The sequence below is a fragment of the Alosa sapidissima genome, chromosome 19, assembly GCF_018492685.1.
Source record: "Alosa sapidissima isolate fAloSap1 chromosome 19, fAloSap1.pri, whole genome shotgun sequence".
In the NCBI taxonomy this organism is placed as follows: domain Eukaryota; kingdom Metazoa; phylum Chordata; class Actinopteri; order Clupeiformes; family Clupeidae; genus Alosa; species Alosa sapidissima.
This window is the reverse complement of record NC_055975.1, coordinates 26,076,819-26,099,594: the sequence shown is the minus strand read 5'-3', so window position 1 is coordinate 26,099,594 and position 22,776 is coordinate 26,076,819. Positions and strand designations below refer to the sequence as shown.

The window sequence follows — 22,776 nt, the reverse complement described above, 5'->3', positions numbered from 1 at the left end:
TCTGATACTAACATGTCTGAGTGTCAACCTCTCTCTTCTTGAACTACTATTTGGCATAGTTTGTTCGGAGCTGCAAAGATCCGCCTCATCTTCGTGGTTAAGGGAAAGTTAACTTACTTGGCAGCTTTGTCTGTCTGTGGCAGCCACACATGGTCAGCAGCATTAGTTGGGCAAAACTAAGATAAAGGTGGGGACGCCTATTCAAAACATCCCAGTGCTGCTAACATTGTGTGACAGCCAATCAAAAATACCACAAAATAATTAGGAGAAATTGAGTTGTCTAAAACTATAGGCTACATGTTATGTGTTGTATGTATTGCAACTAAAAGGTACTGAGTCTGTTTTGTCTTTGTCTTCCCTCCTGTCAGTCGACATGAGGCCTGAGTGAGAGTGTGTGTGTGTGTGTGTGTGTGTGTTGGTCAGCTGATATGCATGAAGGTCACATATCTGTTACAGACTATAACTGAGAATACACATAAGAACTTTGACTTTGACTTTGACTTTGACTTTGAGAAAGATGCATCTGACTGTTAACTGTATTTAAATAGTTTTTTTTTGCTTCCTCTCAATAAGAGAATTATTTTTGGGATTTTGCTTAGGATTCAAACTTGTTTAACTTACTGAACTATTCTCAACTAAACTAAAGCCAAGATTTTGTTAAGTGTTTGAAGTCTAATTCCTTCTCTCCTGTTGAGTTGTTCCTTTCCACAAAGGTAAAGGATATTCTGTGGTCACCATGTAGGACACTGTTGCTGGTACGAAAAACACTAACACACTTAACCATAAGGTACAGATCTTCTCTGACTTAGCTGTGTGTGTATGAGTGGTTGTTATCTCTGCACTTGAAGGTCAGGGAGCCAGTGTAAAGAGAGAGAGAGAGAGAGAGAGAGAGAGAGAGAGAGAGAGAGAGAGAGAGGAGAAGAGAAAAGACATTTATTACACTTGAATTATGAAGTTAAAGATATTTTATATCTAAGTTCGACCAATTTGAAGGTGTTGCTTGTCAGAGGAGTCTTAACCTCTATTAAAATGACGCTTTGACGTTGATAGCATAACATATTAATTCAGTCAAGAGTTACTTCTCTTAAGAGTGGAACATGTTTTGTTTTGGTTTGTGTTTGGTCAACATGCCTTAATTATTTTATTTTTATTTGTTTTACTGTCAATGCTAAAAGAGAGACATGTAATGCCCTTGGTTGATATTCTTGTTATATTTGCCAGTTTTGGAAAATTATGTGCCATTGAATTACAGTTGTCATTTAATAATTTCTACAGTCCTAAGTGTTTTTTCCTTTGGAACAAAATGGAGGGGGTGATCTCTCAGTCCTGGTTCTGGGGATGGGGCTCTGGAAACACCCGTAAGGGAGCTGAACACGCAGCAACGGGTAAACCAGAGACCTACAGGCAGACCAGGGCTGTTGGGTTGCTTCAGCCCATCTTATCTTTTTTTCCCTGGTGGTTCAGGCCCTAGCCCTAGAATAAGACATACTCAGAGAAGCCCGAGATTCTAATATATGAGAGATCTGCTCACAACAACAAGTAAGGTAACAAACCACCAACATTTGATTAAGTGACTACCCATTAGGAGAATTGTATGACTATGGGTGTAGTTACGCTTGACTTATGTAGCCACTGAAGTATATAAGCACTTTTAGAATGTAAAACTCTTTGTTTCAACCAGCTGTGCTGGTTTGCAAAGATTCAATATAATTGGATGATTTTGATCACTGACTCCTGTCTCATCTTCTTGATTCCGAATTGATTTACCTAACAGAATTGCGAGAGGTCCCGGGATCCCAACATCGGGGGTCAGAACCAGCTTCCTGAAAAACCGTACATGGTGAGGTCTGGGACCTTGGATTTGAAATCCTGAAAGCCCTTGGTTGTCTGAGACAGCAAGGCGAGATGCCTGAGCGAGAACCAGTGATCAACCAAAAGGCAAACGTTCGGTGAGTAAAATAATAAAAAAAAAAATATAATAATAAAAAAAAATCTCCTCCTAAGGGAGTCAGGGCTATTTTGTAGTAGTAGTCTTTGGATGAAAAGAAAACCAGATCGAGTACGCTCAGGGTTGACTCATCCTAAATAGAAAAACTACTAGGAGGGCTATTTGGTAGAAGTAGTCCTATGATGAAAAGAAACCCAAAGCGAAAAGGCTCAGGGGTGATTCATCCTTAATAGAAAAACCTAGGTTTATGAGATCCTTTTGATATTTATAACGACCTCTACATAGTGCTTATTGGTGAGGGAAATAACAGTTTTGCATGTAATTTGTGATGATCTAAAGTGTATATTTACACGGTTAGCCTCAAATTACATTGATTTAATCAATGACTAAAATGTCATAGGGTCGCAACCTCCTACATCATCCTCCAGTGTTTTATATACATTTTGATATCTGATATCTCCGCCTAGGAATATCTGTTGTTTTAACTAAATTTAGTGAAGCTTTGCAGGGAAAATTAAATGCTGTGTGCTGTGCTATAAAGAGTGTTGGATGCCTGTACCAAAGCATCAAGGCCATCCTTGCTCTCCCCAATCCACTACAAGTCACAGGAGCACATATGCAAGGTGATGGGTATGTGAATTATATCAGATTACATATTCCAGTTTTGGTTTAGATTTTCCAGTTGTAAATTTAATGAAGGCCCCATATAAAGTATGACCATTTTGCTTAAATACAGGCTAATTGTTTCTCCAAGCTTCCTGCTCCCCATGCTAATAGAACCTGACCCAAGTCATCCTGTTCCACGTGTAGGCCACAAACACTGGAAGCCATGCGGACGCTATGTTCCTGCTTCAAGGTAGACACAGATGTGTTTTGACTGTTGATTGGCTAGGTGTGTAGGCCTTGAGCCCTGCCAGGTCTTGCTTTGAGGCCACCAAACACTATGGTGAGCGACTGGCTGAATGGGCGACAGTGGAAGACATACAGGTTCTGAGGGCAGAGTAGGTTCTGGATAAAAAGGGGGAGAGGGGCACAAGTGGCAGAACTTGTAGCTTGGACATATGTATTAAGCATTGCTCCACAATCTCGTGCTTCTGGCAGTGACATTACTGTCAAGAGTTAAAGCATATCAGTTAAATTCATACTTGGGTGCCAGTTTAGCTAAGTTGTAATCTTACGAACAGCAGTGAATTTATCAAATTGTTGATGCCATGACGCACTTAGCTCTAGGACACAGTGTTATAGGCGACAACATTTTAGCTGAGGGGATAATCTTGCAGCCTTGCTGCAGATCATAAGGGGGAGTCTGATTAAGAGTAGTCTGATAACATAGACAGCTAGCTCTTGCAGTGTATCAAGTTATGATTAAAGATAGCTTTTTCTTTCATGAAGGATGAGAGGTTGTTGATGTTGACTTCACTACACTGAACTAATATTGAACTAATAGGTTCATATGTTTATTAACAACACACCCACTGCAGTTGTTATATTGGTATTATTTTTTTTTCTCATCATTGGCATGGAAAAGGTTTTACAACCGTTTTTACCGCTATGCTAACCAGTGTCAAGATGATAATGTGGTATAATGACATACATACTAGACCATAGCTTCGCTGCTTGGCACCCAAATAATAGGAAAAGCCAGATGGATTGATGTTCCGGGTAATCCTCCAGCTCTGGAACATGGAATGTGGGCGGAGGTTGGTCGTCACTGGAACCTGATGTGTGGAGCAGTTGATCAATGTGCCTCTTCCAGATGCGATGATCACTGGTTTCAACAGTGTATGACACTGGACCACTTTTTCGTCACCACTGTTGCAGGTCTCCATTTTTCCCTGGTTGTGTAGTTCCGGGCAAGAACCTGGTCCCCAACTGTGACACTCTGCACTCTAGCTTTAGGTCTGCTCTTTGCCTGAGCTCTTAGTTTATGGTGTACTATTTCTTTTGCCTTTTTAGGCCTTAGAAGATCAAGGCCGGTGCGAAGCTGTCTATTCAGCAGAGCTGAGGCAGGGGATACCTTTGTGGTAGCATGAGGAGTATTTCTGTAGGACAACAGGAAAGCACTGAGGCGCCGGTTGAGAGATTGTGTATTTGGTGATGATTGGAGAGCTTGTTTCAGGGTCTGTACGAATCTTTCAGCGAGCCCATTCGTAGCTGGGTGATAAGGGGCAGTTCTAATGTGCTGAATGCCGTTTTCTTCCATGAATGTCTTGAACTCTTCTGATATTAGCTGTGGGCCGTTATCACTGACAAGCTGCTGGGGTAATCCGAAACGACTGAAAAGAGACCGAAGCTCTTCAATGGTTCTTTCTGCCGAGGTGTTCTTCATCACTACCACCTCAGGCCATTTGCTGTGAGCATCAACTACCACTAAAAACATGTGGTTCTCCAGAGGCCCAGCAAAGTCAATTACAGTACATTAAAAAGCAGGTACTTCTTTACTTTTACTTAAGTAGGGTTATAATTGTGGTACATTCTACTTTAAGTAGAGTAAATATTTATCTGGTTATCTTTTATTTAAGTACTGATTTTAAGTACTTGTTCAACGACTACTGAGGCTATACATCAGAGAAATGTAGGTGATCATCAACTGTACCACCCCAAGTTATGTGATGTCAGAGAAGAAGAGCCAGCTACCACCAGGAAAATAAATCAAGAGCCTATGTTGAGTACAAATATGTCTTCTGAAGGCTTAAACAGAGCCCAGCCAAAAACTCCAATAAAATTTGTATCAACTTTGAGGGACAGCTATGACCATGCAGGATTATCCAGACCAAACGTGACGATTTTGCTACATACTATTCCTATTTATGTACCAGCATGCAAAATTTGAGCCTCCTACATGGTTTAGTTATTGCGCTGTGGGCTTGTGAACTTTGACAAAAAAAAGAGCCCGAACAAAATCGACACCCCCTCCCCCTGTAAAACTGTCTGTATCTTGGAAAGTATTGATCTTACATAAGAGTAATTTTACAGTGTGTCTCCTGGGTAACATAGGTACACCTGGTAATTTTTTTTGAATTTTTTCAGACCTAAGTGCGTGGGCCCTGGTTGAACTGACGTGGAATGACCCAGCTGCATGCAGGGTATATGCACATCCAAAATTAGTTTACAGGTGCTCGATCAAAACTTAACTGAAGATAAGAATTGAAAGAAAGACCTGCAAGAACTGTTAGAGTGTCTAGCAGATCTGTCTTTTGATTTGTGAAATAGCTGGATTAGTTTATCTCCAATGTCAAATATTTTTGCTATGACACTGAGTCGGTAATCAAGTTTATATTTCCTACAAAGGGGGTCCTATAGTTTGACTTTAAAATGTCATCTTATAGGTTTTTAAGAGGAGTGGGAATGGGAGTACAGTTTGAAAAAGATCAATTGATGGTTTCTTAACAATGTTTCCAGGAAAGGCACCCTTGAGATTTTTGTGTCAGCAGCACTCCTACACACACACACACACACACACACTCCCACACGTCTGACAAAATTAGTCACTTCATCATCTGATGATGTGATTGAACTCATAGCCATGCTTCTGCATTCCCTTCTGATATGTGGTCTCTACACCTTCTCCCCTCTGAGGATTTCATCGGATGTGACCACAGGGAACGTGATGCTGGAACAGGCTTGGAACACCTCAGCACGCACGCACGCACGCACGCACGCACGCACGCACTGGACCTGATGTGAAACACACCAGCTCAGCTCCACTGAAACGTTATGTGTGGGACGTGCTTACAGATGGAAACTAACAACCGTGCCCACACCCCATTCTCCAACATAAGCTTTTCTAACATTGCTCACAAGACATGCAGCTGTTTGTATCACCAGTAACCACACACACTGATAAAATCACATCATCACTCTTTAATCCATAACAGGGTAGGTGGAATTTAGTTCTTGGTCGAAACCACACACTGAATTGACTCAACATTGTAAGTTGTATCTTGGAGTCCAATTTGCTGCTATCTCGGTGTGGAGTTGTGTGAGTGGGTGGGTGAGTTGTGAGGACATCTCTCTGCATGCATCATGTTTGCTGTAGAATTCTCCTCTCCTCCACCCCTCTCTGCATTGGCTATAAAATTAGCAGTCCTCAGTGACCCTCATCACTCTGACAACACACACAGTCTCTGTGCATCCTACCAGTCTGACATCACCTGTCTACTCTTCAGCTTGTGAGTATTATGTGCATCTGATGGACTCTGAGACTCTTTGTACAGCACGTTTTCATGCTGGGAATAAACCGGTTTGAATCAGTTTATTGCCCAAATTCCGTTTATCTCAATATTCCGTTTAACCTGTTTACAAGTAGAATGTCACATTTTGAGCATATTACTGTTTACATAGCAATCGACATTATAACGAATACGTCAGCGACGCAGCGTACAAATAGGCTCCCAACGTCATGGTGTAAATCTTCACTGGTGGAATTCCCTCATTTGGCTGCAAAATACAACGTCATCCTTGTCTTCCACCTGTATTTCACTTGTTCAGGCATACGTCGATAGCCAGCCTCAATACGTTTTTTACAAATCTTTTTAAAAACATCACTATGATGACATTTTCTACCGTCAATGAACTCCATGACATTTGCATGATTGCAAGACGTAAGTTTGTCTCATCTTCTTTCTAAAAGTGTGCGCATTGTTTCGCCATGATTAGGAAAGTGCGTGAGAAACAATTGGTTCATTTTATCCTAATTCTGAGCAAATTGAGCATGTGCAGGCCTACAACAATCTTCCTTCTGGGAAGCATATTCAGTTTAAGGTGTTTAATGACCCAATATTATGTTTAAAACATGGCATATGCTAGGCATATGCTATACACCTGGGATATGTACTGTGTAAAAAGCAATATGCCTCTGTTTAGTACTTGTGATGCCCATGTATTTGAAAAAAAAAAAAAAAACGTAAAAAGCATTTTTATGTAAAAAGTAAAAAACTTTTTTAAGAAAACGTAAAAAGTAAAAAACATGCCCTTCGTGGCACAGTATTTGTGTTTTTTCAGAATGTGTTACAATCCTTTGTAAAGAATTGTGGATCTCTGTTATGTTTTCCCCAGAAGATGAGTGGGACTGACACACTCCCAGCAGGCAGCCAACTGGTACCAGGACAATATCTGATATCGGTGAACAAACTATACAAAGCAACATTTCAGGTACAGTTTGCGATGATCTATCTATTAAAGGCGAATTTTCACATAAATATCCGCTTCTCAAAGTCACCGAGTACTGTTATTCGGATATCTGTCGACCATTCGTCCGATTGATTTCAAACTTGGCAGGTGCAGTGCCAAGGGTGGCGTTTGGATAAGAAATGCTATATTGTTATATATATCGGCAAAAATATATAAATATATTGGTAAAAGAAACACACATTGGCTTTCACCACTCTAATGTAGCCAACCCCCCTCTCACACAGCACTGTAGGCTATAAAGAGGATAGAAGAGGGGCTTTAGCAGAACTGAATCAGTGTAGACTACACGGGTAAAATGTGAAGCAAGTGCAAGATGTGTGGATTATTATCATGTCTGACCTCAACAATAAAGACCCCACATGCAGTTTCTTTTAATGTATTTTTTTGGGCTTTTTATGCCTTTAATGCGGATAGGATAGTGGAGAATGACAGGAAGTGAATGGGAGAGAGAGTCGGGATGGGATCCGGAAAGGACCACGGGGCGGGAATTGAACCCGGGTCGCCAGCGTACGGTGTAGGTGCCCCAGTTACCTTGCATAAAATGATTCCAACAAACACAGGTATGCAGTGGCTATTCAAAACAACGTAAAAAAAGATGTGGAATAAACTGACACTTTGAATAGTCCAGGCTACTTTGGACTGTATTTAGACTTTGAATAAATAGATGACAATTCCGACTGCAATGTCCCAAATTGAAACGAGCAATAATGGTCCTGAATTGAAGGATTACCAGCTACAGGTAATGAGTGGCAGACAGGAAGGGATGTCACTTAGGCTACATGGGCTACCAGAGACTGTTTTTGAGTCAGATCGTTGCAAATTTCCAATGATGATGCATCATTCCACAGAATGGTTTGTCTTCTCTATCATGAAGTTATTCAATAGGCTAAACATATAACTTTGACTCAAAACAGCTGTTAGGATTATGACATTTCGATCTGTAAAAAATTTCACATTTAGCCATGTTTAAATTCTGCTCACTGCACATTATATTATGTCATAATATAATATTCAGTATTCATTATTGAATGCTTAGCTGGAATGATGTTTTTTCCTATCATACTATTTTTAAAGCAGGCTTACCTGCGGGCATGTAATTGGGCTACATGTTTTCTACAGGAATAGCATGTTTGAATGGGCACTGCACTTGTGTTTAAAATTAGCCTCAAAAGCTTCTGATGTAGCTGTGAAATAAGGCATCCCTGACCTCTGGCATTTCATTACAGACAGATGGGAACTTCACTTTATCAGGCACAGCCCCGATTTGGTCCACAAACACAACAGGACAAGGAGGTGAAAGCATCAAGATGGAGCCGGATGGGAACTTGGTCATGTACAACGCATCAAAATACCCTGTGTGGATGAGCAACAGCAGGAGCACGACTCAGGAAGGGATTAAGCTCGTAGTGACCACTGATGGCCACCTAACAATAATGCACTACGATCAGGAGCTCTGGCGTCGCCCTGAATGATATTCTCCTGATCCTGATGTGCCACACGGATATAAAAGAATTAGGAGAGACCTGAGTCTAGCAGATTAGAACTCTCAAATAGTTATGTAGGCTAGTCATCAGCTTCAGCACTGTTAGCATGAAGCCGAATGATTTTACTGATGATTAATGATTTACTGGTGATTAAATGCATTTAATAAAGACAAAAAATAAAACATCCAGATTGTGTGTTATTTTTCCAAATGAATGAAGTGAAATCTCTATTTTATCTTATTCTAATTTAGCAGTGACTACTGTAAATGAATCACAAAATAAATCTAAATTTGTCTACATCTGAATTCACCAGCAATGGATTCATTGTTATTCAGTGTTATTTCAACCTAAATAGTGTTAAATTCAACACTACCCCAGAGTTGATATAATTATCACTGGTTCAGAATTAATTTTACACTTTGTGTTAATATTTTAACTACATAATAGTGTATCCATAGTGTTATTTTTTGACACATTTAACTGTTCATTTTCACACTGATTGTGTTAACTCTTTTCATGGGGGGATGTTTCTTATAAAACAAGAAATGTATGTTGTTCTGTCAGAGCATAGTGTCGGTTTCAGTGAATATGATCAACAAAAATCTTGCCAACTGCAGCTTTAAGTGACCCCACAAACCATTATTGCACAGGCAGCGCACACACACAGTAGACCTAGGGCTCTCACAAGTAGCAAAGAACATGACCGATGTACCGAGTAAGCTATAGCCTAAGCTTAATGTTGATGTTCATACATCTTCTAACCAACGGTGCAACAATCTAATCTTGGATAATTAAATGATATAGCCTTAGCCTACTTGGGATGCTTACATGCAGATGCCAAAGCATTACTGTATTTTCGTATTGATGTGAATTAATGTGTAGATCCGAAGTTTAAACGGTAGTGCAGTCACCTGACATCACCATCAAATTAGAGAATATCTCAGAACTAATATAGCTGCCTTCGCAGCAATGAGGGGGCCAAGCTCTTTGCAGATACTTGAGCCACCGAGATGGCAGATAAATTTGACATTGCCGAGGTCTCAACTGCTTCGCCTGCCAATTGCCTAAAGGTCTCTACTGCACCACTTGCCCATTGCCCAGGGTCTCTGAACTGCACTGCACTGCAACTGACATGCATCAGCACTTCCTGTTAATCTAGCGCCACCCTAGTGGTCAAACATTACTATATGTACTGTGCGTCCTCAGGATGTCATCCCGAGTCTACGTACCAAGTTTGGTGTCGATACGAGAATGTGTGGCTAATTATAGCGCCCCTTGTGGTCAATGGTAACTAAATTTATTGTGCGTCCTTAGGATGTGGTCCCGAGTCCATGAAGCAAGTTTGCTTCCGATATCTGAAAGCCTTGCCAAGATATTAGCTAATTTCCTGTAACTTTAGTGCCCCCCTAGTGGTCGAAAGTCAAAAGGTTTTTCCATGTCCTCAGGATGGTGTCCCAAGTCCATGTACCAAATTTGGTGTCGATACAAGAAAGTATTGCGAATTATAGCCCCCCTTGTGGTCATCGGTCACTTCATATATTGTGCGTCCTCAGGATGTGGTCTCAAGTCCATGTACTAAGACTGGTTTCGATACATGAAAGGGTTGCTGACATATGAGCTCATTTCCTGTTACTCTGATGAAAATGATGAATTTTGACCTGTTGGTGGCGCTAGAAGCTTAGACCTAAAGGTGTGGAAATTGGTGTGCGTGGTCATCGCCATGCCCTGACGCCTCGTACCAAATTTGGTTAAGATTTGTGAGAGTGTTGCTGACATGCGAGTTCACTTCCTTTTTCTCTAGCGCCGCCCTAGTGGTCAGAAATCTGACCAGTAACTTTTGTTGGGCTTTGTCTAAAGATCATATGTGCCAATTCTTGACAAGATCGGTTAAAGTGTCTGGTCTCTAAAGGTTTTCTTGCTTTCAAAAATTTAAACTGTTGGTGGCGCTAGAGGGTAAGACTTAGTGGCATGTACGTTGGTGTGCGTGGTCAGGGCCATGCCCTGATGGCATGTGCCAAGTTTGGAATTTATAAGTCAAGGCACTGAAGAGATATGAGCTGACTTGCAGCTGTAAACTGCAAGTTTCAGCTTCATAGGTCCAAGTATTGTGGAGCTACTTGCATTAATATTGTTAAAAACTTGATATGTTTTAACCTGTTGGTGGCGTTAGAGTTTTGGGGTCTGGGGTCTATACATTGGTGAAAGTCAATTGTGGATGTCAAAACACGAATGCAAGTCAAGAAATATTTGTGGATGTCCCCATCTACTGGATTGCGATTTCTGTGTGCCGGTGAATTAAAGTAGGCCTATTTACGTGTGGATTTGTGTGACTTTCATGTGAAGAACGTCTCAAAAACACGTAACTTTGGAAAGCGAAGAATGTGTGTGCTGGTGATCCACAAATGCAGAATCACATTTCACAAATTAAATTTTCGGTTTTACAAATGGCATTTTATTTACAAATGCACATCTATATTTGTAAAAATCAATATACGAGTTACAAATATGATTTTTTTATTTGCAGATATCAAAACACACATGCAAATCAAGAAATATTTGTGGATCCCCCTCTGCGCATATACAAATATTATTGAGACAAATTAGCTCCATAGTTGTTGCCACATAGAAGCACTGCATAGAACACAGTGGGCTAAATTGCTATTAAATCCGCTTAGCATCGTGACCATGCTGCGCAAATTTGCAGCAATAAAACTGCTGAATTAAAGTTAAAGTAAACTCTGCTAAGGTCTTATCACAACATAGTACATTGAGGAGACTAAACTAAGTTAAGTTACAGTATGCAATCAAGTATCTCAAAGCTAACGTTAGAATACTGTTTGGGTGTCAAGTTTAGCATGCCTACTTGCAGCTGCTTATTCGTTACTCATGCAGGGCTCATTTTATTGACTCTGAATGTTTGCAAAATCCCGATGTAAATGGAAAAGTGTTTTCCAAGACTCAAAAGTGCTTGTCCAAAGGAGAAGTACGAACCGTTATTTGAACTAACTACGTCATGAATTGCATCCACACATCAGCAGCCTTTTAACTGTGTTAATGTTAATTGCAAGGATTCCCACACGAACGTCTTAAAATGACAGGCACTCAATTAGACATACACTACTGAACTTTATTGAATGCTACCTCTGACTAAGAATGCATTACTTTGCACTTGTATAGTCTTTTATTTTGGAATCTGAAGAGCAATAAACATATATTGCAATGTTAAAGAATTCATGTTTTTTTCATTCAGATGTGTAAATAAACATGTATAAGTTGCTATTAGTGAATTAATGGGGAGATAATCGATAATCGATAATCGAATCGAAATCGAAACAGACTGAAAAAATGAATCGTTAGATTAATCGATGCATCGAAAAAATAATCGCTAGATTAATCGTTTAAAAAATAATCGTTTATCCCAGCCCTAGTTCTATTTGAGAATTGTTGAGACATTTCTTATGCGTTTTGGTTTTATATTCTTATGAAGAAATCAGAAACTTATGAAGAAATCAGTTAAATCATGTATCTAGTCATGTACCTGCTTATTTGGATCTGATTAACTTTGATGAAACAACTGTATAGTCATTTACATTTTGTAGTGGCAGTATTTGATGAAATGTTCCAGCCATAAAGGCTGAAAAATGGGGACTGAGAGAAAGTGGAATAGAACATTATGTCCAATATTCCAATATATGGTTTAATGTTCTGCATTTTGTCCAATATTCCAATATGTGGTTTAATGTTCTGCATTTCTTATTAGTAGGTCACTTTGATACTAAAAGTATGATTCTATGTAATGACTGTATGATATCTGTACTGTCCCTGTGTATATCTCTGTGTGACTGTGTTTAGAGATAAGCAGGAATATTATGACTTTGCAGTGTTTCACTGTTCTGCATGGCTGCGTCAGTAGCTATCTGCTCCGGATTGCCAGGCTGCCACTAATCAGGGTAGTGTATTCCAGGCATTCAGTGTAGTCCACGTGAGATGGGATGACCAACGCCATCTCCCGTCAGCCTGGAAGGATACTTAAACTCTAACTATTTCCTTGTCTAGTTAGAGCAGCTGATGGATCTTTAGGTGAAGTCATGCTGTCTCTCCCTTGATGCGCATCATTGTAAATAAACTCTGTTCCTGATTTTTCATACTATTGGTCTGACTGGGTCTCTATTAAATCTATGGTATCAAAATTACCATCACCTGTCAGCATGCTACTGAAGAGCATTAAGAGCATATTGAGAAGTAGAGTATGACGCCAACCTGTCAGCATGCTACTGATGGGAATTATTTTGGAGTTTCAAGACTAGTTTTGGTGGCCATGTGGGCCCTCTTGGCATTAAATAAAAACATCCTCCCCTCCCCCAATGAAATGCTAATGTACTGGTTCCAAGGGCTATTAGATCCACAAGACAAAGGATGTTACTTTGCTATAATGTATCCATGTGTCATGAAATGTAAATATATTCATGTTTGGCATCATTGTAATAGTCTCAGTACAAGGATTGTAATGATTTGATTGTGAGAATGTTTGGAACATTCTATAAGTGATATTTCTGATATATAAGATACCTCTCCTCATGTTCTTCGGATGGGTGTGAAGTAGGTGTGTGAGTAGGTGTGTCTGATGCCAACTAGAGAACCAACCATGTGGGCTTGTTTTGCCTCCAATTCTTCCTTTGTTTAACCCATACAAAAGTGATTAACTTGCATTGTAAGAACTAGATTAGAACATGGAGAACTGAAGAAGAGAGAGAGGTTAATCCAGAGGCCATGGCCTCTGTGCCATGGCCTACCATAGACCATTTTTACCCTCTCTGCTTGTAACAGAATAAATCTGATTCCTGCGTGTTCCTGAAGTTTGCCAGTCAATATTAAGTAATTATTCACCACAATTACTTTCACTACTGAAGAGCATAAAGAGCATATTGAGAAGTAGAGTATGATGCTAACCTGTTAGCATGCTACTGAAGAGCATACAGAGCATATTGAGAAGTAGAGTATGACGCTAACCTGTTAGCATGCTACTGAAGAGCATACCGAGCGTATTGAGAAGTAGAGTATGACGCTAACCTGTTAGCATGCTACTGAAGAGCATACCAAGCGTATTGAGAAGTAGAGTATGACGCTAACCTGTTAGCATGCTACTGAAGAGCATAACGAGCGTATTGAGAAGTAGAGTATGACGCTAACCTGTTAGCATGCTACTGAAGAGCATGGCGGGGAAGTAGTGGTGGTAGTAGAGGATGCGGCCCATGGTGTAGAAGGGCAGGTAGTGAAGGAGCCAGCCCAGGAACAGCATGCCTCCACCCCTCATCAGCACACCACAGTGCCCTGGACAACACAAATCCACCAAACACAAAGAACGGAGAGCATGGTTATGGTTCTTCACAGATGTTATTGTTGTAACCAAATCAATAAACCTTACATAAAAAAACAGTTAATAAAAAAACAGTTCAAAGTAGTCATATAACCTACATAAATAATACCAATAAAAGTAATAGACTAAATAATTTTAACTGAATTAAAATAGCAAATTGTCATAATAACAATAACCATCAACATTCTGCAAGGAGAACTAACAATTTACATACAACGGAGGAAGGACATATGACCAGTAAATCCCACATAGGCTTAAACCTGGTACAAATACCTGAAGCACATTGCTGCTGGTTTCTGAAATACATTTTTTAATTTTGCACAAACACCATCCACTGTAATTTTGTAAATTCACCACCATCCTGCATGAAGTGCTACCAGCAACCGATCGACAGTCTGTTTATGTAAACAATGGCCCGATACTTCATGTGCCTTAGACAGCATTTTGTCACTGGTATAACAAAAACATTGTAATGAAATTAACACCAAAGATTCTAGAATCTTTCATTAACACTCAAGCAGCTTGAACCAACCTCTTCTTTTAGAATCCAGATTGAATCCTCTTTGAATGGATGCCGCAGCAACAAACGCCATGACAACGTACAGCCCCAAACAGAGCAAGTTGAGCCACCAGATCACCTGTGGGAAGAGGAGGGCCATCATACAGAGAAGTGCCAGGTGGTAAGAGAAGGTGGGATGGACCCGAGCCGGGGTCTGAACTCACACAGATACACAGCAACCACAGCAGACCAGGTACTGATCCGCTCCATAGGTGACATCAGCTAATGCCATGGATTGGTGGACACATACGTGAAAACATCTAGTCAATCTGACATCATCTGGCACATGTTCAACTTACCGGGTTCCCCAGCAGGTAAACACGATAGTCAGTCTCGTTCACCCCTGAAAACCTCAAGCCCTGAATGAAATTACAAAACATACAGTTGAACAGGGAGAGGTAGTAGTGGTTATTATTTTAATATGATATGTATATGATGATATGTTTTGGTTTAATCTGAAAGATGTTGAGACCTCCTCACACACCTGATAGTTGATGGGCCAGTGCCAGGGTTTAGAGTTTATCTCGTTGTCTTTGGGCTTCAGGCCACTGTTCCCCTGCAGAGGGAAAAATAGACACAGCTAACGCTAACAGTTACCCTACCGAGGGAGAAATAGACACAGCTAAAGCTAACTTTTCCAGGATAGAGGGAAGGAATAGACACAGCTAAAGCTATTTGTTCCACCACAGATGGAGGGACAGAGACAGCTAATGCTAACCAAAGGTTGACTTTAGATGGGTTGAGAGAGACCTTAGCAATCTACAGGCTAAAGAAGAGAGTCAGCCATACCCTGATCATGACAATATGTGACTCCAGAAGGATTTCCAGAAAGGAGGGCTTCAACACCGCAAAGCTGATGTTAGGTACTACAGAGAGAGAGAGAGAAGCTCTCTTACATAGATCAGACATACAAATATTTCCCTCAATGTTTCACACAGAGGTTCTGAGGATGAATGTAGTCTACTTTGAAGTACTGAGGTAAAACAGCCTACATTTGGGGTTGATGTGGTCCTCGATGTTCCACTGAGAGTTGGGGGTGTCCTTGTGGTACGGACTACAGGAGACCTCTACCTGCTCCCAGCCCCTATGGAAACACACACACACCATCTCAGACTGGGAGCCACACACACCATCTCAGACTGAGAGCAACACACACACAACTCAGACTGAGTGTCTGCACACTTTTACTGCATAAAAAAAAAACAGTCTACATTTACATTACATTACATTACATTACATTTAGCAGACACTTCTTGACCGAAGTGACTTACATATGTCAGCTATATTACAAGGGATCACATTGTCCCCGGAGCAACTTGGGGTTAAGTGCCTTGCTCAAGGGCACAACGGTGGAAGCCGGGAATTGAACCGACAACTTTCAGGCTACTGCACGCTAGCCCAGCTCCTTAACCACTACACTACCACCGCCCATTTCCCATATTTACTACAATAGGGGAAAAAAATCATGATACTAAGAGACCTTTGACTAATGTCTATAAACCTCTGAATCTGGATAATAGAGTACCAAAGTGTGACGTTCTGTTTCCATGACGGCAGAATCACTGGATCTAAACAAACTTTCGAAGTGGCTTAATAGCATTAAATGTAGACATGTGGCATTTCTAGTAATAATTTGTTTTAAAATGTAGACTATAGCCATTTAAACTTGTTTCACCTGCTAGGCAGCAGCTTAGCCACATAACACGGATTCCCTGGCAGGTGTAATAGAAAGAAACAAAATTTCAGTGGATATTTCACGTCTTCTCAAAGACTGGCGGCTGGAATTTTGTTTCTTTCTATTACACCTGCCAGAGAATCCCTGTTATGTGGCTGTTCCCACAGAATTACATTCTATTTGTGGTGGTAGGTTTGCAGAATTAACTTGAATGCAACCGTTTTTAACAAATTAGCGCAGCGTGGTTATGATGCTAACCAGATTTAAGCACAATTTAGTACAACCTGGAAAATCATTATGTGGTGGTCAATGTTGACATCGTGGTTGGCCGCCACAAATAAGTCAATGTATGGGAAACACAGTAATTTAGTCAGCCATCATCTTGGCTTTGCTAGTTGCTAACTCAACCTGCTCAGGTGCATCAGCATAACACGGCCTGAGCGACCTCACCATTTGGGCAGTGTTTTGCCAGAGGAGTATAGGACACAGCCTGTGGACTGATGCAGGATGCGGACTTTGCTGCGAAGCACTTTGACCAAATCTCCCTTCCGTCCCCCACACACCTCTATCACCCACAGGTCATTAGTGTCTCCTGTGCCATTCTGTAAACAAACAAACAACAATGTTGAATCACACAATGTGGTGAAATAATCATACAATGGTGGTGTGAATTTGCTACACCCCTGTGTTAGAAATGGTTTGAAGAAAAAGAATTCAAGAGGTGTATATATGGTCCGATTCATATTTTCAGGACCTAATTGAGCGTAGTGGAGCAGTGCTGCCTCTCCACCTGGTTTGATTCTCGAACCTGCCGTTGCACGTCTGTGTTGCTTAAAGAGTTTACCTTTAAAGGTGCTCTAAGTGATGCCACGCGTTTTTTAGGCTAAAACATTTTATGTCACTTACTACATCACCTAACCAACCGCTAGCTGTCTGTGTCCTGAATACATTGTAAAAAATACGCGATCTCTGTGGACAGCCCAGGCTCCAAAAACGCAACAAAAACAACCTGGGCAAACCTAGCCCATAAAAACATAACAAACTGTTCCAGCAAATCACAGACGAGATGCGCGTTTAGGAGAGTTTCAATTGCACGGGAGCAGCACAGGAGGGAGGGAAAGGAAGTAGCAAGCTAGCTCTCTGATTTGTTTAAAAAGTCAACAGAAGTGACGTTACCCAGCATTGCTTAGAGCACCTTTAACTTTAGCTTTAATTAGACTTCATATTAATGTACGAGTTCTGAACTGTGTAGATGCAGAAGAGGGTCTGCTCACAAGGCCATATCCTGTGACCTGCAGGTGCTTTTTCGTCAGGGGAGCCTCATGCAGGTGGCTGTGGAGGTTCCTAGTGGTTCTGATAGAAACATGAAAACAAAACACATTACCAAGAAATCAGTGATGATAACAACACACCACAAATCAATACTTAACAGCAGAACTGCACAGTAATATTTCTGCAAATTTTTCCGCAAATATTAACATTGCTTAAAAGTAAGTACTTACTCTTTGTGCTCCAGTCGAATGACGTCACCATGCCGGACAAGGTCAGGAGCTTCTCCCGTAGGATCTGGTCAGACCAGAACAAACCAGACAAACCAGAACAAAGGACGGTATAATACACGCAAACCTCGGTTAATAGTGGGGACACTGCAGTGCACGTGTGTCTGCTACAGCTTGAAACCTTAAACTCACCGTCAGTGTGGTGCTGTTTCTTCACCAGCCAGAGGTTGTTATAGTCCTTGTGGAGGTAGGTGGTCACCTGCAGGAGATGAATCGGCCAGTGGGTATTTGTGAGGAAACTGTGTCAGTGTTAATGACACACATTTACAAAGTGACTACTTTAGCTTGCTTTGCAACTGAACGCAGGGAATATCTAAGGCAGCATGGTCAGAGATTAACTACTGTAGAATGGAAGTTTGCCAAGCAGCCTTCTTATGTCCATGAATTCCTTGTGTGTGTGTGTGTTTGTTTGTGAGTGTGAGTGTAGGTGGTGTGTGGTACCTGCTGCTGGTGTGCTCCGACCCCCTCTGGGTAGAGGTGCCAGTGGGAGTGCAGGTACCCCCCAGCGATGCGCAGGTTCTTCAGGGTCACTGTAGAACCGAACGCCAGGTCTAGAGGAGGGAGAACACAGGTCATACACGCACAGCATCACTGGACACTGATGTAGCTTCAGCCGAGCAGGATGGATGTGATTGCATGCTTTATGTACTTCCTTGCCTACCTTCCTTGGGTACCTTGAGAGGCGCTTTTCTAAATTAAATTTATTATTTTTCGGCTTTGCTGAAATTAAACACAAAATCTCCAAAAATGTCACGATCCTGGTTAGGCCCTGTGATAAAACGCTTTACAAATGACCAAAACAAACACAACCCTTATTCGTCTCAGTCTTGACATCCTGCCTCTTGCTCTTTGATGCCTGGACTGACATTTAAACCGATCTAAATGGGGTTTCAGTGTAAGTATATACCCTTCACACAGTGAGGTGAAGCACACACTAATCCCGACGCAGTGAGCTGCCTGCTACAGCGGCGCTCGGGGAGCAGTGAGGGGTTAGGTGCCTTGCTCAAGGGCACTTCAGCCGTTCCTACTGGTCGGGGTTCGAACCGGCAACCCTCCGGTTACAAGTCCGAAGCGCTAACCAGTAGGCCACGACTGCCCCTCAAACAATTTACAAAAAAACAGTGTACTTCAAAGTCCACTAGCATGCACCAACAGTGCCACACTCCCAGGTAAGGTGAGAAGGCTGGACGTGAGAGTCAAGTCCACTCACACTCTGGCATGGAGGCGTTGTGCAGGTTGTTTCCCACGAGTCTGGACTGGAAGGAGGAGCTGAAGAAGCCGTCTCCTGGACCACTACACGTAGAGAGAGAGAGAGAGAGAGAGAGAGAGAGAGAGAGAACGAGACAAAGAGAGAGAGAGGGAGAGAGAGAGAGAGAAAGAGAGGGAGAGAAAGAGAGAAAGAAAGAGAGGGAGAGAGAGAGAAAGAATTCAGAGTAGGATGAGGCTGATAAGTTAAATAAATGTCCTGCCAAATCATCTAACATCATATAACATCTTTACAGTGAGCCATCACTACCAGCCAGACATCTTCAAATGTGACAGCATCAGAGTTATCTACTGGCTTACAACATCACACAGCAGACCTCACCCACCTCTTGTTGAGGATGACGAAATGGACAGCAAATATGGTGATATATAGGAACAGGGGCAGCAGGATCAGGCCAAAAACCCTGGCAAGTAAGTGCTTCCCAAAATCCACCTGGTGCAGGAAGACATACAATGAGTTCAAGAGATGACAAGATGGTGGAGTAACATGAGAGGTGGCACTTCAATATGCAATGACTATGTCCAGAGAGCAATCAACAGCAGTCATCATGTCCAAAAAATAATGACCCACTGATGTTGGCCTCTTTTCATCCACACCTTTTTAATAAGCCACTAAATCAAATTAAATAAATACATCATGATAATGTGATGTGTATAAGAGAGAATGTGTTGTGTATCTGTTCCAGTGAGCATGTGAGATGTAGCAGCGAGTGTGTGTTATGTACCAGAGAGTGTGTCTGTGTCCCAGTGAGCGTGTTGGATGTACCAGAGAGTGTGTGTGTATTCTAGATACTCTGTATGTTCCAGTGAGTGTGTGAGATGTAGCAGTGAGTGTGTGTTGTGTACCAGAGAGAGTGTGAGGTCTCCCAGTAGGTCCCACAGATCTAAGGCCGTTTTAATCCCAACCAGAAGGATGACGAAAAGCCCCACAAACTTCACTCCTAGAGCACCCGACAGGTTCACCCCAGTCAGGAGCAGCCAAGACCACCAGGAAACACTGAAAGGCCTGGAGCAAAACAACAACAACACGTTACGTTTATATAGAGCTTTTCTCACATTCAAAGCGCTTCACATGGAAAGGGGGACCTAACTAACCACCAACAACAGACCCCAGTTTATGCACATTACCATCACAGCACTGGGTGAGGAGGATAGACAGTTGAATTGAAACCGAATAAACAAATAAACGAACTAAATGAGCTACATTATATAAATATATAAAAATAATTACATATAATTATTTGCTGCAAGAGGAGCCAAAACCTAAGATTTGAACTGTCTTAATACGTACAGTATAATAACAATAAATGAATCTTGAATTCTGTTCACACCTCACCAGGAGCACATAAAGCCAATCTGCTCTGAGGAGATGCACATGACGAGTACTGTACCTGTGCTTGTGTGCATGGAACTTGACCATGCTAAGCACCGAGGCCATAATGAAGAACATGAGGACAGGGTCCAGGAGGATGTACTGAGAGAGGGTGACGAAGCCTGTGTCTGGAGGGGAGATGCAGAAAACCACAGATATTCAGACCGCAAGTGACTTGCTACAAGAGACCATGGAATGTTAATGTAGTTCAGTGATTACAGGCCATGTGAATTACTGGTGATAAGAAACGTAGCCTCTTGACAAAATTAAAATAATTGAAACGCTTTAAAGAGACGGGTGACGAGCGAATTGCCTACATTCAGTACGCAGCTTTAGGAGCTCTCCCTGTTGACTATAGTACCAACAACATCAGAAGTATGTAGAACATCAGAAGTATTTTCAGAAGGCCTTTTTAATGTCAACCGAAAGTTGGTTCCAGTGCTGAGCCACAAAGCAGCTAAAAGCTGGTTTGCCATGTTTAGTTTTAACAGCAGGTTTTACTAACAGGTTTTTCTCCTGAGACCTGAGAGGTCTGGAGGTGTGTAATGCTGAAGTATGTCTGAAAGGAATTTAGGTCCTGCTCCATTTAGTGATTTACAAACAAGCTGTAGTGCTTTAAAGTCAATTCTGTGACTTACTGGAAGCCAGTGCAGGGACTTAAGAATTGGAGTAATGTGGTCAATTCTTTTAGTTTTTGTGAGAACCCTAGCTGCTGCATTTTGGATCACCTGAAGCTGTTTTATAGTCTTTTAGGAAGGCCTGTAAAAAGTGAAAAGAGAGAGAGAGAGAAAGAGAGGTTGCTTACCAAAGATGAGAAGTCCAGATGAGATGAGGGCAGCTGATGGAGAGCCAGAAAGCTCCTGAACCGCAACAAAGGCAAATGGAGGCAGACAAGACCCAAGGCCTGCGCAGAACTACACACACACACACACACACACACACACACACACACACACACACACACACACACACACACACACACACACACACACACACACACACAATTCCTCTGTGAATCTAACTGTAAAGTCTCATCACTATTCTTCAAAAATCATGGGTTATCATCAAATGGCAATTAACATTTCAAATATCCTTTATGGAAAATGATCTGGTCAGGCATCTATATCAGAGATTACATCATTAACCGGACAACACAGTTGTAATGCAGTTTCTACACACTCCTCTCATCCCCCAGTAGTTGTGATTCTCATATTTGTCTCCTGGTTTGATGAAAGGGAAGGTGCCATCATAGCCTGTGAGGTAGCCAGCTAAACCTATCAGCATCTGAAAAGACAGACATGATATGAAACATGACAGAATGGGCATTCCACAGACATAGCTATTCACTGTTGCCGCTGAAAATATTTTCGGAATGTAAGACATTAATTCAGTAGGACTTACTTTGCCGAGAGGAGGGTGAACATCAAAGAAGAAAGTTCTGTTAATGTAATAGCTTCCCATTTTTCCAAAGTGCGTTTCATCCCAACTAGAGGAAAGAGAGAGACTAGTTAATAGTTGGATCCACACAAGAGGACACTGCGATTCAGGTCACACACAGTGTGAAAAATATCAACTCACCATATGTGAGGTGGTTCCAGGATTTTATAAAGTCTCGTGGAAAATGACAGTATGATCACTAGAATTAGTGTGTACACATTTCTTCCTCCTTGCCGGTTTGGACAGTGTGTTCCTCTCTGGAGCCATTGCTGTGAGGTCCCGTTTGCGGACTGACGTCCGGACACATCCACGGTACCATTACTGTCGCCGCTGCCCTGCTCCAAAGCCCCTTTGCTTGCCTTGCGTTTGCGAACACCTGACGTACCTGGACCTTGGCTGCGTTGTGCTTCGCATGTTCTGTTCTCCATCGGCAGGTTTATGAATAAATGTCACGTAACTGTCAACATCAGAATAATCGATTAGGTCACGCACCCTGATGTCGTCGTGTGGCTTCCCAACCAGTGTCAAGCTAATGCTATCTCGTTTTAAAGCTTAGTGTCAGATTCCAAGTACCCCAGGCTGCAGGTTGCAGATCGGGGCTGGGCTCAATGTGGGGCGGAGCGCAACCTTGAGCTCGGCCCAGGGGCTTCTCTCAGATTCTGATACCCCTTCCGAGACAATCAAAGGCTGATTGGAATCCGACTTCATGCATGTTGCATGCATCTGATTTCACGTTACTCCATGCCAAGATGAAACCTTTCCACTTCATAGACCAGAAAACACTATTTACATAGACATTGTAGTTATTCTTAGGTATTCATTGGCTTCTGAGAAAAGACGAAAACGTTATCTACCAACTACAACCTGTAAACGTGTACCGTTTGTTATTGATACGGCCAGTCTTCT

General features: G+C 41.7%; 1 protein-coding gene and 1 long non-coding RNA gene across 2 annotated transcripts in view; one reads left to right on the top strand and one right to left on the bottom strand.

Moving 5' to 3' along the window:
* LOC121693716 overlaps positions 1–10,906 on the top strand; it is a 17,585-nt gene extending 6,679 nt beyond the window's left edge. Inside the window, exons 3-4 of the long non-coding RNA XR_006025557.1 lie at positions 5,367–5,372; positions 10,831–10,906. This is a non-coding gene — a long non-coding RNA (uncharacterized LOC121693716). The remainder of the gene's footprint in view (positions 1–5,366; positions 5,373–10,830) is intronic.
* pomt2 (protein-O-mannosyltransferase 2) overlaps positions 1–22,776 on the bottom strand; it is a 25,589-nt gene extending 2,813 nt beyond the window's left edge. Inside the window, exons 1-19 of the mRNA XM_042073339.1 lie at positions 22,012–22,776; positions 21,835–21,919; positions 21,613–21,717; positions 21,239–21,347; positions 20,453–20,561; positions 19,908–20,067; positions 19,388–19,494; positions 19,006–19,088; positions 18,237–18,346; positions 17,928–17,994; positions 17,739–17,802; positions 17,511–17,589; positions 16,687–16,838; positions 15,554–15,645; positions 15,351–15,427; positions 15,046–15,117; positions 14,861–14,920; positions 14,535–14,640; positions 13,816–13,956 (exon numbers count right to left, since the gene is read on the bottom strand). Of these exons, the coding sequence (XP_041929273.1) occupies positions 13,816–13,956; positions 14,535–14,640; positions 14,861–14,920; positions 15,046–15,117; positions 15,351–15,427; positions 15,554–15,645; positions 16,687–16,838; positions 17,511–17,589; positions 17,739–17,802; positions 17,928–17,994; positions 18,237–18,346; positions 19,006–19,088; positions 19,388–19,494; positions 19,908–20,067; positions 20,453–20,561; positions 21,239–21,347; positions 21,613–21,717; positions 21,835–21,919; positions 22,012–22,298 (2,065 nt within the window). The 5' untranslated portion in view covers positions 22,299–22,776. The remainder of the gene's footprint in view (positions 1–13,815; positions 13,957–14,534; positions 14,641–14,860; positions 14,921–15,045; positions 15,118–15,350; positions 15,428–15,553; positions 15,646–16,686; positions 16,839–17,510; positions 17,590–17,738; positions 17,803–17,927; positions 17,995–18,236; positions 18,347–19,005; positions 19,089–19,387; positions 19,495–19,907; positions 20,068–20,452; positions 20,562–21,238; positions 21,348–21,612; positions 21,718–21,834; positions 21,920–22,011) is intronic.